Below are 16,257 nucleotides of genomic sequence, written 5' to 3'. Positions count from 1 at the left end.
GGTAACACCAAAGCCAAGAGTTCAGATCTCCTTACCAACAAATCACAAAAAAAAAAAAAAGAACACATAATATGTGTCAGGCATTGCATAGATTTTTATTTTAATTTATTTTTTCTTACTCCTTCTCATCTCTCTGAAAGTTCTCCATAACAATCTCTTCTGTCCCCAAAGTTTCAAACATCACTTCCAGTTAAACACCTCCCAAATTTCTATCAATGAAATTTACCCCATGCTTCAAACCTATTTTTTCCAGTGTTATTCTGAATATTCCATTTTTTCTCTGTAGTCAGAAATTCTTCATTTTTCTATTTCTGTTAGAAGCATCTTCAGTCCTCTAAACACTGAGATTTAAAGCAGAAAGCACCTTTTGACACTGTTAATTTGTAATCATTTTCCAAGTCCTAGTCCCACTAATGCTACCTCTACAAATGTCTCCAACATCACTCATTCCATTCTTTCTGCTCACATATCATAGCCTAAGGTTAAGCTTTCATTATCTCTCACTCAGATCATTATGTGGCCCACTATGTTTTTCCCTGATAATCATTAGCTTCAATTCATTCTATACACAGCTTTGGGTTCTTCCTGCTCCTCAAACTGTGACCTGAGCACATCCTTTTTTCAAATCTTTCAGTCTTTCAGGATTGTCTGAATCTTATAGATAATCCCCATTGCTAACTTAAGACAGCCATTGTCTATAAGATTAAGAGACACTTGTTGAATAAATTAGCAATCAATGTTTTATGATCTGTGGACCCAAACTTCTTCATTACTGCTTTTCTGAGCAGGTCCCACCCTTTCCTGCCTTTAACATAAATTGCCTCTTATATGTAGGTTCGATTCAGCAAATAAGGCTAAAACTGTATACGTGCAAAATTACCCTTTCCTGCCTTTAACATAAATTGCCTCTTATATGTAGGTTCGATTCAGCAAATAAGGCTAAAACTGTATACGTTCCTGAAAATCATCCATAAAACTCATTCTACATAGTTCTGTGTATATAGTTTGATGATAATTTGTGCATGCAACTATATTATTAAGACAATAATGTTTATCATAAAATAAAGAGCATATATACAAAATAGAATTTTAACATGAACCAAGACCAAACTAAGGAAAAACTGACTCACTTCCACTATCTATGCCCTGGAACATTCTCATTGAGTAGAAGGAGTAATCATCATGTTATTAAATTATCACTTCTCTCACTTTTTCTGTTTTACTTGCTGTATTAGTCCACTTTCTGTTGCTTATAACAGAATACCTGAAACTGGGTAATTTATAAAGAAATAAAATTTACTTTTTACATATTCAGAGGCTGGGAAGTCCAAGGTCCAGGGAACATATCTGGTGAAGGCCTTCTTCTTGGTGTTGACTCTGTACAGCAATTCAGGTTATCACATGGTGAGAACAGGAAGAGCAAGAGAGAGCGAACCTCACTGGCCCTCTTTATAAAGCCATTCATGAAGACAATCCATTCATGAAGACACAGTCCTCACAAATCTAACCACCTCTTAAAGACCAAATCTTTCAAACACCTTAATCAGATTTCCCATTCTCTTAGCACTGTTACAATGGGGATCAAGCTTCAATGAGTTTGGGAGTATAGTCAATCCACAGCACTTGTGGATTTTGTTTTGCAGAGATTATTTATTTAAATGTTGAGCCTGTATTTGTAAGGCAGATGTCTATGTGAAATGTTTTCACACTTGTGCCCATATGTAAAATTCTCTACCAAACTTCAAATCCCTTCCAAAGAATGTCTTAGTAAAGCTTGTTCTCATTCTTCCACATAAACATATTTTCCAACTCCTTGAAATTCCTTAGTACTATGTTTAATATTAGAACGTTTGTCACTACCAGACTTATTGCTCCAAAAGTTTAAGAATTTGTCTTTACAATCCTTCTACACTCTTCAGTAGCTAGGCAAGCACATAATACTCAATAAATATTTGCTGAATTGAATGGAAGCCAAACCTTGTTAGAAAAATAAATGTGTATGTGGTATTAAAGGTTAGTCATGTAAAAATTAAAAGAAAGTTTGCAGTTCAGAGACCAGTATTCAGAAAGCATTATAAATATATTATTGAGTAAATCTATTTGGATTTTCTCAAAGATTCACTTCTCTCTATGCCCATATTCTTAATGTTAACTGCCAGTCATATCCCAGAAGAGAAATTATCCTATTATAGCATGTATTGTCTTTTATTAAAGGCAAGTCAAGCAACTTCCAAAAAGATGTCTATTTTTTTTTTCCTTTTTGTCTCTTTTTTCGTGTCCGGCAACGGATCGCAACCCTCAGTGTCGCGCCCGTACCGGACCGGGACCAGCAACGGGATCGCAACCCTCGGTGTTGTGCCCGCACCTCGCTCAGCCAGTGAGCAGGAACCGGTCTGTATGTGGGATCCGAACCCTCGGCGGGAGCGCCGCCGCACTCCCAAGTGGCGCACTGTAGCAGTGTGCCACCGGGCCGGCCCCAAAAGATGTCTATTTTTAAAAAACAGAAAAAAAGAGAAATTCTAGAAGAGATCATATAAATTTATTTGGGGAAACTAGCATATTTTCCAGAGATTTATAAAAACTCAATTTTTCTATGGCTGTTGACTTTTTAGTGGTGTTTCACCTAAATAGTATATCTCAGGGCAACACAAATCAAAGCAGTCCTTATAATTTCGTGTGTGTGTGTGTGTGTGTGTGATTGTACTAGCTGTCATTGTACCAGCGTGCTGCTTTTTGTTATTTCTGTTTTGTGGTTTTGTTGTTGTGCATTAGCCCCCCCTCTTATTTTCTTTGCTCAAAGGGCAAAATTACAATTATCATAATAGAGTTTTGCACACATAGTTTCAAGTTGAAAACATCATTATAAATAAATCATAAAGTATTATGTAGAACTCAACTTGATAATAATCTAATATTATTTTCAACATACTCTAAGAAAGACTTAGTAAACATAAAGTAATTTACCTGGTTTATTTAAATTTAATTGTGCCACATATAAAACTTTATTTCTTAAGATTTTTTGTTATTTATGTATTGAATATAATTTCTGTAAAACATTTTAATATCATTAATCTGTAATTATTTTAATAAGACAAATTTGAACTATGGCTGTAGGTTTTAGTACATAAAAGAGGAAGCTTAGACAGGTAATCTATAATATTATTTCATTCATTCAAGGGCTGGCTGGTTAACTCAGTTGGTTAGAGCACAGCCTTATAACACCAAGGTCAAGGGTTCAGATTCCTATTCTGGCCAGCCACCAAAAACAAAACAAAAAGTTAGTTCATTCAAGATTTTATTTCCAATGACTTGACTGGGTAGGGATTTGTCTTGATAAGAATCAAGTAAAAATCAACATCCTCTAAGCGTGTTTACTAAAGTCATTTGCTTTGGGGTTTTAGCCAATTAATGGTCATGAGTTAGAAATTTAATTAAATTTATCATACCTGGTCACCCTCTTATCTACATTTTGCTAAGAATTAAAAACAAATAAGAATGGGAGAAGCAATTAAGCTTCAAACATCCCTTGCAAAATCAGTGGGACAAGGGGGCTATTTAAACTTGTAAATTTTATCTAAGCTATGTATTCATATTTATTCATATCATGGTGACATAATCTGCCTTAAAGATTGACTCATCTGAATTTTTTATTTATTTATTTATTTATTTATTTTTTTTTTACCTTTTCCAGGTGGCATTTAAGTCAGGGATGACTTAAATCCTTTTCAATAGCTTTACTGTTGTTCTAACTTTAAAAGATTATAGTGATGTATGGATGAGTTTGTTGAAACAATTCTAAAGTCATTCTGGAGTCAATAGTTAGGAATGTCATGATGGATTAGTGACGTCTGGGGAAAAAAGGAAGTTGCATTTTGATTAAACAAACTAAAAATGGAAATTATTATATCATTTTTGAACTCTCCATTCATTTTATTATACTTTCAGATGACCCCATAAATTTAATACTTAACTACAATATGTCATGTTTTAGACTACAATTATACATTGTGCATTGATCTTGTCTTGCTAAATAGATTATAAGCTCCTGATGACAGGGAGCAGGTTTTATGGCTTTCTTGTATTTCCTAAAGCTCCTTGTAAAGTGTTAAGACAGAGTAACCTCAGCATATAGTTTTTATAGTAGGAAAAACTGTATGAATTTATTGGACTTCATGTATGTGTGTACATTTCATTCTCATCATTTTTTAAAATGAGCTACTATATTTTGGAAAAATTATGCAGATATATTATAGAAAGAAAATTAAGCAGCACAAGAGTACTCAGTGAAATTTATCTCCTTTCTGCTCCAGGTTTCCAGTATCTCATTCCTCCTCTCCAGAAGCAATCACTTTTAACTATTTCTTCTGTAGCCCTCCAGAAAGAATTTATCTATAGACAAGCTATCTGTGTACTTATATTGATATATGTGTGGAAATATAATCATAACTATTGATAAATAGTTAAATCCCTTTTAGCATTTAAGAAAGACTACATGCACTCAGTTCTATGTCTTCTTTATTTATTTGTTTATTTTTTGGTGGCTGGCCAGCATGGGGAATCAAACCTTTGACCTTGGTGTTACAAAGCTGCACTCCAACCAACTGAGCCAACCGGCCACATGTCTTTTTTAATTTATACTTTTGAAGATTGTTTTTTATTAACTTATGCAGATTACCTTGTTCTCTTTCACTCAAGCATATAATTTCAATGAATGGTTGCTTTGTAATTGATGTCACTAGTCTCCCAATGATGATTTAAATTGTTACCAGTCTTTCCCTAATATATACAAAGTAGCAATATATATCCTTGCATATGCATCTTTGTGCATTTGTGCAAGTAGATTCATTAAATAAATTTCTACAGTTAGTATCACTGTGGTGAAGAGTTGATGTATTTCTTAACAGTGCCCCCTACAGAGAGGTTATAACAACTTCTAGCCCCCTCAACATTTGAGCTGTTTATAAACCCTTGTCAAATATACCTTTATATTATTCAACTTTTTGATTTATTTAACAGAGGAGAAATGGTGTCAAATTGTTGCTTTATATTACTTTTATTTAACCGAATGAGATATGGAACATCTTATGTTTGTAATCCATTACTATTTTGTTATGAATCCTGCACATGTATTGTTTAATTTATCTTATTGATTTGAAAGAACCCTTTGTATTTCAAGAAAAAAATGCCCTTTTTGTCAAATGTAATGAAATATTTTTTCTAGTTTATTGACTGTCCACTGACTTTGTATATATGAATTTTATTGTTGAATATGGGATAAAAAATATTTATGAAATTAAGTTTATCAATTTGTCTTTCATGGTTTCTGGGTTTGTGTAATGATCATTTAAAGTTGTGGGGTTTTTTTTAATATCTTTTCTTTTCTAGAATGTTTTTATTTTTATCATTGTTACTTACAAATGCTCACTTCTTTGATCCATCTAGGATTTATTATGTTGTAAGAAGTCAAGTAGAGATTCAGCTTTATTTTCTCTCCTCCAGAGGCCTAATCAGTGATTCTACATCATTAATTTTGTAATTAACTTTTTTCTCTACTATTTCTATTGCCAACTTTAAGCATCTTAAAACCGCATACATAAATGGGCCTGTTTCCAATGTCTCTATGCTATTTAACTATTGGTATGTTTATTGGTATCTATTGGTATGTTAAAAATATTTTAACTACTGTTACTTTAATCATAAATATTTGGCATATACAGTTCCTACTTATCAAGATTCCTTTTTCTTAAAGACTCCTAGTGCTTTTTTTTTTTTTTTTAATTTAAGATAAGCTTGTAGGATTGCAATAATATTGTTACTATTTTGGAAAGATTGTGTTAGTTTAGGGAATATTAATTTCTTTATAGTAATAAGTTATCCTCTTGAAGACCAGACAATATCTTTGTATAAGGCTTCTTCTGAGTTTCCTTATGGATGTGTAAATTTTCTTCATATAAATGTTATACAACTCTGATTCTTGTGCAATTTAACCCAAAATACTTTACTTTATGGTGGAATTTTTTAATTGGTCTTTCCTTCTATCACATGTTCTTTGTATATATATAATCTATTAATTTTTTAATAGGTTTTGAAACTAGCTACCAATATTCCAAATTCTTAGTTACTTGTAGTTTTTATTTAGTTTTAATTTATTTTATAATTATATGATTATATTAGCTGTACATAATGATACTCTTTTCTCATGCTATACCTCATTTATTTCTGTTATCTAATTGCCTTAGATAGTATTTTCAGAACAATATAAAATAATGACATTAATAGTTTTATTCATGGTGTTAAGGCAAAATTTTATAATGTTTTTTATTTATATCAAATCTCTTAGTGAAGTATCTGTCAATTCTTATTTTAGGAGTATTTTTATCAATAATTAATGTTGAATACCATCAAATGTAATTTTATTAACTATGGAACTTGACCATGTATTTTTTATTTGATGAATGACAATAGCATGGAGATTTATTAATATATTTAGAAATGAAACACTTTTGCACCAATATTTTAATTTTTTAAAAAATTAGTATCTTTTAATCTTTAAGAAAACATTTAAATACATAATGACTTTTGGACATATACAATCTCATATTTTTCATTTTCTTTTTATTAACCCCACTCATCTTATGAGATGCTGGTATGTTGTCAGCCAATAACCAGTATTTATCCTTAGTTACTTTTTTACTCATGTTAAACCTTAACATTGTGTAATCCAGAAAAGGTAACTGGAAGAAAAATGAAAACAATGTGGAAAGGAGGAATAATTTACAGTGAAAAGGAGATTTACATAGACAGCAATGACCACTGTTCTGTACGTGTTTCACGCTGTTACTTTTGAAACATTCTGGCTAAATAATAATCATTTTATTTTTTTCTTTTAAAGACAACATAAAAAACACATTTCTATAAATTCTGTGTGTACATATGTTAGCTACCAAAATGGTTAATAACACTTGATATTATTTTATGAAAGGGCATGTATGTACATCTGGTATGAGGAGCTGAGGTGTTAAGATTATATATGCAACTAGGACAACTTTCCTGCTAAAATAAAGCCTTTATGTAAATTTAGATAAATTTTCAGACTATCTCTGAAAGTCACTGATGTACAAATGTATCTTTAAAGTTTACTTCTGAAAGTATTGTAATTAAACTTTCCATTAGTCACAGAAACTTTTTTTTTTCAAAGATTGGGAGCATAACTTGAAAGTAAAGCAATTATCAAGATTAAAACACTAAGAACACTAAAAACCAGGACAAGAAGTTTTCAAATGCTGTCATGAAAATACACTATCAAACAAACTATCAGCAGATAGATTAGTTACCAATAGCAAGTAATTCTGCCTCTGACTAAAGACAATAATGGTCACCGATTATTACTGTGATCCAATTACAAAAAGCAAATGCGTGTTGTTTCTGTTTTCTTAAGGGAGATGCATCAACAAAGCATGGGTATGTGATGGTGATATTGACTGCGAAGATCAATCAGATGAAGACAACTGTGACAGTTTCTTGTGTGGACCACCCAAGTACCCTTGTGCTAATGATACTTCAGTCTGCCTGCAGCCAGAGAAACTCTGCAATGGGCAAAGGGATTGTCCTGATGGCTCTGATGAAGGCGATCTCTGTGGTATTGCACTTTTAACTGCATTTGCTTCTTTCTGGAAACTAGACCTTTTTAGTCTGATTGCTGTTATTTATTATAGTAGCATTCTCTCCTTCCATTCATTCTCTTTAAATGTAAGTTTTAGCATGAACTTTATCTACATTTTTCAGGCACTGTAAATCTATAGAAAGAGTTTTAATTCTGAACAGAAATTTCCGAAAGCCAAACAGAAAAAGCTAACCTGCATCTGGCTCACTTCACAAAGGTAGAACTCATCATTTCGATCTCTGTATGGTCAGTGTTGTTCCTACAACTGAACTAATCATTTGTTGTCAGCCAGTCATTCAGAACAGGGGAACCTTGTTATTATTGACCTGCGGGATGAAGTTTACTACCACCTTAAGGATTTTGATATGCCTTCTAATTATTACAGTAAAACTGTTTTTTAGAAAAAAGGGAAAAAAAGAGACGGGAAAATGAAGCTAATTGGATATTATCCAATTTGATATATTTTTCTCTCTAGTTTTTAGACCTCATACAATAGCTTTCTTTAATATGCTTTCTCTAGTTAAAATGATGATTTCAATAAGTTTTGAAATCACTTCGACTAGACACATGTAAAAGAAAATTACATTTCTTTGTGGGAAGATCAGAGACTTAGCAAGGAGTTTTTAACAAATATGTTTTCTAGATAATACTGAAGGTGACATCAGTTGAGTGATGAAGAATAGTTTACAGAATGATAAGAACAATAATGAGAGACTGGAGGCTGTGAGAAAATGACTTTAGGAAATGATGAGGTTGACTGATAGAAAGTAGGAAAGACAACTACCTTTAAGCCTAAAGTTATCATATTTAGATCTCAGCTGAGCATTACTAGCATATTGAGTGATACGAAAAAAAAAAAGAACTATTATTCTTTTGAAAATTTATGCAATAAAGCATCCTTTCTCCCAAGAGTTGGTGATTTTATAAAATAACCTTGATATAGTAAATGCAACAGTCTTCGTTCAGTGAGGCTAAAATTTTAACAAAAAGATTCAGATTAAAAAAAAGTAAATTAAAATTAAACAGCAAAAAATCTTACAAATGAAAGGTGACAGGCTTCATTTTTTCTGTATTCACTTCTTTCTTTTCCACCTTGTTATCTCTAATGGAGTAGGTTGGTGAGTGTCTTGCTCATGAAAGTTGTCAGTGCAATTCTAAAAGAAGAAAACTATCAATACTCTTAAAAGAGAAAGTGTGTAAGAGTCTAGACTTCAACAAGTTTAAATTCTATTTTTCAGTTATTCTAATTAAGTCACTGGAGCAGGTGACTTAATTTCTTAAGATGTCAGTTTTCACATAATTAAAATGGAGGCAATAATATCTATCGGGTATGATCATGGTAATAATGCCTGATGCACCACAGTTATTAGAAAACATTAGTGCTTTTTCAACTTTACCCCATCCCTCGAGTTACACAAAGTAAACAAAAGGAAATAGACTCATTAAGAAAAATGAAGGAAATGATAAAAAACAGCCTTATTTTCTTTTCCTCCAGTTTCTGAATTAGGAAGGTAAAAGAAGAAAGGGGGAATTCCTCTGAATTTATTTATTTTTTTGTCTGCTTCAAAGTTGAAAACCACTTCTTACTTATCTTCAAACATTTTAAAGGATTACAGAGAGTGGGAGATGTTACAGGAAGCTGGATGTGGAAGTACAAGAGAAGATAGACAGTTCTTGCACCACTGTGGCATATGGAACTACATGTACATAGAAGTGAAGTTAAGGGAGAGTTAGAACAAGGAAAGCCAAAAACAAATGCTGGTCAAGGGACTGAATCGCCTTCTAAGGTTAGATACAATGTATATAAGGAAAAAGAGAACCCAAGAATAAAAATCTTCTAATCCTAATGAAGAGATTATATATTCAGGGGATTTTTAAATGATTTCAAGAAGAAAAAGATATGCACTTAACAAACAAATGAAAAGAAGCTTGAATCAATCAAGAATGGAGTTAAGTGTTGATCCTTGCTGTAAGGGTATATAAAGGATAAACAAAGCTGGACACTAGTTAAAGCAGTAAGGATAGATTTTATTCAGTAATAACTATTCTAATAGGAAAGCGTGTCCAGCATGAACTGAACTCAATTTTGCCAAACAAAAGACTGGAAACTTTTTAAAGGCTAGTGTGTACTAAGGAAAATGTTCTATGGAGTCTTAAGGGGGATTTGTCCGTGTGACTAAGCCATCTGGGTGGACAAATAAACTGGTATCTTTATGGCAGGAGGCAGTAGCAACAAGTCAGAGCAAGGTGCCCACAGGGCTGGGAGGGAGAGTGAGAGTAATCTTCTTGAATGTTTGCATTTCAAAGATTAAGCTCTCAGATCCTTGACAAGATAGTTCTGAGTGATAGAAAATTTACACCTCAAAGAAACAGAGGAATTATTTATAATTACAAGCTTTCTAAAGTAACTGCTCTAAGAGAGGCTTCAGGGCCCATTTACCTATTACCAGGTTTTGGCTGAAACAAGCAGTAGACTCTCCTGGCAACACAGAGCTGTCTTAGACAGGCACTTTACAGGGATCTGGGGTCATTCTAGGGTTGTGGGCTTAAACTGTTAGACAATATGCTAGTGTGTTTGCTCAAGTCTCATAGTATGTATGTGTGGGGTTGGGGGGGTTTGATGAAATCTTTGTGCTCAGAGTCTGCAGTTTTTATAGGCCGAGGTTGAGAACATAGTCAAGAAGAGGGCTCAGAGGAACCTGACTAGTTTCGTTAAGGAGCATGTCTGTCAGGTAATAAAAAATTTTAAAAGAAGTTGCAGGATCAATGACAGGTTTAGGGTTAAGGAAGAATTGATACGGGACTAGCTATGAGAACATGGTCATTAAATTTATATATTTAATTTCAGTGAGAATTTTGTTTATCCCAAAATTTTTGACTGAATTCCACCTTTTTATCAGGAAAAGACACTTCAATACTGAGTGATATTTGAAATATGCTAAAAGCGTTATAAAAATTCTTTTTTTCACCTGCTGAGCACAGTGACATTTCTTTACAGTAATTCTCCTGAAAAAGAATGCCAATTGAACTAAAAAGGGGCAAATACTTTGAAATGACTGCTGTTTTGAAAGGATTATGGTTACGGGTGAGCAAACATATTTGGAGGAACCAAAAAATGAATCTATTTTTTTCCCTTCTAAAATAATACAAACTTGAATTGGATTTTTAAAAGTTAATACAATCATTTTACTTTTTTTTATTACTGTAACCTCTTTGATGATGACAAATATTATGAAGAAGAGTTGACCCTTCTTCATAATGCAGAGATGTTTTTAAAAGCCTTACATTTTAGCACAATTTTTCAAGTAGATAAATTTCCATAGACAGCAGGAAATATTTGAAGTACAATTGTCTCCCTCACCCCCATGGGGGACATGTTCCAAGACCCTCAGTGGATTCCTGAAACCGCAAATAATACCAACCCCTTCTACACTATACATGACAGTGGATCTGATAACCAAGACGGCAACTAATTGACTAACAGGCAGGTAACATATACAGTGTGGATATGTTGAACAAAGAGATGACTCATGTCCCAGATAGGACTGAGCTGAAAGGAGCTGAATGGTGTGTAATTTAAAGCTTGTGCTTATTTCTAGAATTTTCCATTTAATATTTTTGGACCACAGTTGACTGCGGATAACTGTAACAATGGAAAGCAAAATCACAGATAAGGGAGGACCACTATATATATGCAAATACTCATGCAATTTACCAATTATTAGACAACAGTCTTTTTTGCACATCTCAAAACACATAAACAGGCTTTGAAAAACCCATTCAAAAATATTTTCAAAGCAAAGACAAAGCTTCTTTTGGACTAATTACAGTGGTAGTTGATAGTATGGTTGCAAAAACAATTATCTGCTATTTTCCTCAAGGGCATAGGTATATCATATTGAAATTTCCCCAAATAGACAATACTGGCTCAATTTCGGGACAGTTGTGTGATAATAGGTAATTTTGCTATTTTTTTTTTATCATCATATATTTTGAACTGCTTACTCAATGCTGGACCCTTGTTAACTATTGGGTATATACACTGATAAACAGAACAGATATTTTCTATATCCTCATGGAGCTTACAATTTGGTGATGAAGCAAAATCATAAAGAAATATATGTAAAATGTATTATATATATATATACAAGTGCTTTGAAAACAAGGTCTCTTTCTTCATAATCTAATCATATTATCTATTCAGTCAGGACTAGCTGCTCATTATTTCAGCCAAAATGCCATGGCAACTTCTTTTTCTTTTCCCTTTTTAGTGCATTGTCTGTTATGTTTTCATGGCCCCACTGAATTAATTGTAATAACCAATATAGAGGGCACTATTTCCAATTTACCTAAATTAAAAAAATAACTGCCTGCAGGCAAAGTAATTCCTTTTGCATATATGAGTGCATTATCACTGTAGATCAGATTGTAGAGGTAGAAAAAGATATATAGATATTGTGCATATATGTGTGTGTGTGTGTAAAGATATATATACATATATACACACACACACACTTGTTTATTTATAAACATTGAGGTAAGTCAAACATTCAGATTATCAATGTGTGTGCATCCCTTTTGGAAGAAATCAACATCTGATTTTGTAGCGATGCTAAAAGGCCCAGCGTAATCTGTCCAGTCATAACAGAAACATTGAACTCATTTAATGTTTATTGGATAAAGCACACTATACTCCAAAGTTTTATAGAAATCAAAATCTTCTATTCACAATTCTGATCATACAGAATTAAATTTTGTCTGTTATCATTCTTACTCTAATCCCCCCCCCCAAAAAAAAAAAAAAATTCAAAGATGGCTTTCTTACATTCATTTATAATATCCTGACTCTAATTCCAGGTTTAGAGAGTCAAATTCAATGATTAGTATTTAACTGAGGAAAGCAATTGATATGACCCATGATTTGTTCCCCTCCTTTCATAGATGAATGTTCACTGAACAATGGAGGCTGTAGCAACCACTGTTCTGTTGTTCCTGGAAGAGGAATTGTCTGTTCCTGCCCTGAAGGACTTCAGCTCAACAGAGACAATAAAACGTGTGAAATTGTGGATTATTGCAGCAATCATATGAAGTGCAGTCAAGTGTGTGAGCAGCATAAACACACAGTCAAGTGCTCGTGTTATGAAGGTTGGAAGCTGGATGTGGACGGTGAAAGTTGCACAAGTGTTGGTAAGTAGGTGTTTTGTGTATCTTGCTATATTCAAGAATGATATTGAGAAAAAACTCCTGAACACCTTTAGAAAATTAATAAAAAGATTCAATTAATTTTAGGTAAGTCATTTAATCATAATGTGCCATTCCAAAATCTTCTGGAGAAAAAATATTGCAACAATCCTTACTGTCGCAATCCATTTAATCGTTGCCATCAGATTATTTTTTTCCTTAAACATTGCCTTTATTATCATACACCCTATGAACTTTGTCTTGTATGCTCCAAAGCATTCACTTTATTCATCTGTGCATGCTTTTTTTAGTCCTCCAAAGTCTGGCCTTGCCCAACATTTCCAACTGTTATTTCTACTACTCTTGAAAACAACTTGTCCTGGCTGTGTTTGTCTTTTAACTGCACATATAAAACATTCTGCTCATTCTTTAGGTGGTATTTCACAGTGGGAAAAGCAAACAAAGGCTTTGGAATCTGACATGCAAACTCTAATCCTGCAGCTGGTGTTCATTATGTATGTGACCCTAGGCAAGGTATATAAAATATCTTGAGCCTCAGTTTTCCCATTTTCCAAATAACAATGCCCATTATAACAATTTTTCCCTTAGAGTGTGTTGCAAGAACAGGAAGCACTTGTTACTGTGCTTCATACCCATTAGGTGCTTAAAGAATGAAGGCTTACCACCATCTTCTCAGGACTCTTAGTCTGAGCCTACTGGACACTTATAGGTCCATGGATATAATTAAAGGGGTCCATAAACTTGCTGGGGAAAATATTACACCTTTATTTTCTTTAACTTCTAACTAAAAATTAGTGTTTCTTTTCATTGTGGATGTATACCATAGCCACAGACCACAGAGCTTATTGGTAGCAACTATGAATTTGTCTCTAATAGAAATAATAGGCATATTCATATCGCAGTAAAGTTGTTGCAGATATCTCAAAACATATCACTTACGTTCAGGCTTTGAAAACCTCTACTAATTCAATCATGGGAGTCATTGGACCCACTGCTCTTTTTTTTTTTTTTTTTTTTTGCTGGTGTTGGATTAAGCAGTTTACATTCACAAAGTCATCTGTTTCTAGGCTCAAAGAGTCTTGAGTCCTGGAAATTTTCTGTCCCTTTTTACAGTCTGACAGGTATCTGTTGGAGGTGACATTGTCAGCTAATACAGGGAAATCTATATTAATAATGCTATTCCCAGTGGTATCAGTCAGAAATACCTGATACAGAGCTGGATGGTTACTTAGTTGGTTAGGGCATGATTTTGTAATACCAAGGTCCAAGGGTAGGGTCCCTGTACTGGCCAGTCACCAAATTTTTTTTTTTTTTTAAATAAGAAATATCTGATGCAGTCCTTCTACTGATGCCTTTAAAATGTTTTTTTTGCAGAAATCTCCATTTCTGCTTGTAGCTGAGGACTTTAGGTAACCATATGAAAAAGTCAGAAACCATCTTTAGATGTTAAGGGTAAATGGCTTTGATTAACCTATGATAATTACCATTAAATGATAATGGTTGGAAGCAGAGTCATTTATATAATCATTTGTAAACATTTAACCAAAAATTACTCTGAGGATAAAAATAGATCATGGAGAGTAAGGATATTGACAAATCTCTAGGTTCTTCTAATATTTTTCATAAAATGTATGCATGGTTGTCACCAGTTGTTCACTGCTGGTATTCAGTATGACAAAGGTATTCAAACTGGGACAAAAAAAAAATTCTTCTTGATCGAAAGAATCAAGTTTTTAACAGTTATTGTGCCAGTTCAGTATAGGAATATTAATGGGCTTTTCTCTAACCTTAAAAAGTACACAATAGTTAAACCATATCTATACTAATAAAATTTTACTTACATTTATCTAACCTATGGAACTTGAGCCTCCTTTTGATTTGCAAGTTGTCCTCCTACTGTGGGTTGGAGAAACAGGACAGCTCTCTATGATGTGTTCATTAAAATCTGGGGTCTGCCAGAAAAAAACGTATGGGAACAAGCCCTTGGTGTGACTCAGCAGCTGCCTGGGAAACTCCAAAGATAGTTTAAGAACAGAAGACATCTTCATAGTTTTATTATTTTGAGATTGGGGACTAGATTAGAACTAACGAGATTTGTACATAAGGGATAAATGCCAAAAGCCAAGAACCACTGCTCCATTTTGTTATCAAGTACATTAATAAATCCTTTCTTTGGAGTCTAAATCCTCAAGTTTTTCCAGTATAAAAGGGGATGACAATAGAGACTAAAATACCTCATTAAGTAAAGTTTGAATTTTGTGCCATAAAAAAATAAATAAATAAATAAATAAGCACATGTACCATTTCATCCAAAATTGTTTTTTTCTACTTTCAATAACTATATTTCAACAAATTTATTTTCTTGTCTATGTATACTTTTTTTTCACTTTTTTTCTGTTTTTGTACTTTTAAAAACGTTCTGACATGGGGTCCACAAGCTTCACCAGACCACTGAAAACCTGTACATCATAAACCTTTATTCATTTTCTTTCTTCTACTTAGATTGCACTTTACCCTCTTCATCTCTAGAAATCTTAGATGTTCTTTGACTCCTACTAGCTCAAATATTTCCTTGTTGTCTTATTGCCTTCTACTTATTTCTTCTTTCTGTGTCTAGAATATATTGTCTATGAAAAACATGTGGTCACATTTTTAATTGGCTGTTTTATATTCCTGTCTGTCTTCTTCCCTTCTTTCTTATCTTTCCACTGAAATAATGAGCATCTTGAAGTTAAAAACCAAGCTATACATTTTTCTTTTGTGTTATGCATAATATCCAGTCCAGTTCTGGGAAAATAATATGTAATCAATAAATATTATATATTTTAAGAAGCTATTAAATTATTTTACGATTTTATTTTAAATGTTGTATTTATTTTGTTTTGTGATATTTTTGTGCTTGTTTTCTCCTGACCATTAAAATTTGAGTCCTAGGACATGTTTAGCATACATTTATTCTACACTTTCTTTTACAAGATTCTCACATAGTAATTGGCATGAGAGACTAAAAAAAATACCAATATGTTGTGATAATAATAATGATTGTTCAGAATGGGGAAAAAGTAGATCATATTTTGACCTCAGACATATTTATGATCATATTTCACATGAGAATTGGCTCTATCTCTCTATTTTGGATACAGATGACAAAATGATTGACTTATTTAATGTGATTTTATACCATAAGAAATAAATAACAAATTATGCTTAACGTTAGGATAATTCAACATTTGAATATAAGTGACCAGGTGCACAGATAATTCTCCTAATGGAATTGATTCTTCTGTTCTCAGCTCAGAATGAAAGTCTAATAGTACCATATCATTTCTCACTGTCAAGATTGCTCTATTTCACACCTGGCTTTGTTTATAATTGAGGAGGAAAGCAAAAGT

General features: G+C 32.9%; 1 protein-coding gene across 1 annotated transcript in view; it reads left to right on the top strand.

Moving 5' to 3' along the window:
• Positions 1–12,850, top strand: part of LOC103604074 (low-density lipoprotein receptor-related protein 1B-like) — a gene marked incomplete at its 3' end in the record, with an annotated part of 152,863 nt that extends 140,013 nt beyond the window's left edge. The window contains exons 14-15 of the mRNA XM_008588666.1: positions 7,439–7,639; positions 12,605–12,850. Coding sequence (XP_008586888.1) covers positions 7,439–7,639; positions 12,605–12,850 — 447 coding nt within the window. The remainder of the gene's footprint in view (positions 1–7,438; positions 7,640–12,604) is intronic.
• Positions 12,851–16,257: the final 3,407 nt, after the last annotated feature.

The sequence above is a fragment of the Galeopterus variegatus genome, unplaced genomic scaffold (assembly GCF_000696425.1).
Source record: "Galeopterus variegatus unplaced genomic scaffold, G_variegatus-3.0.2 Scaffold4948, whole genome shotgun sequence".
Classification (NCBI taxonomy): Eukaryota; Metazoa; Chordata; class Mammalia; order Dermoptera; family Cynocephalidae; genus Galeopterus; species Galeopterus variegatus.
The sequence above is the reverse complement of the archived record's forward strand: the minus strand, read 5'-3'. Positions and strand labels throughout refer to the sequence as shown.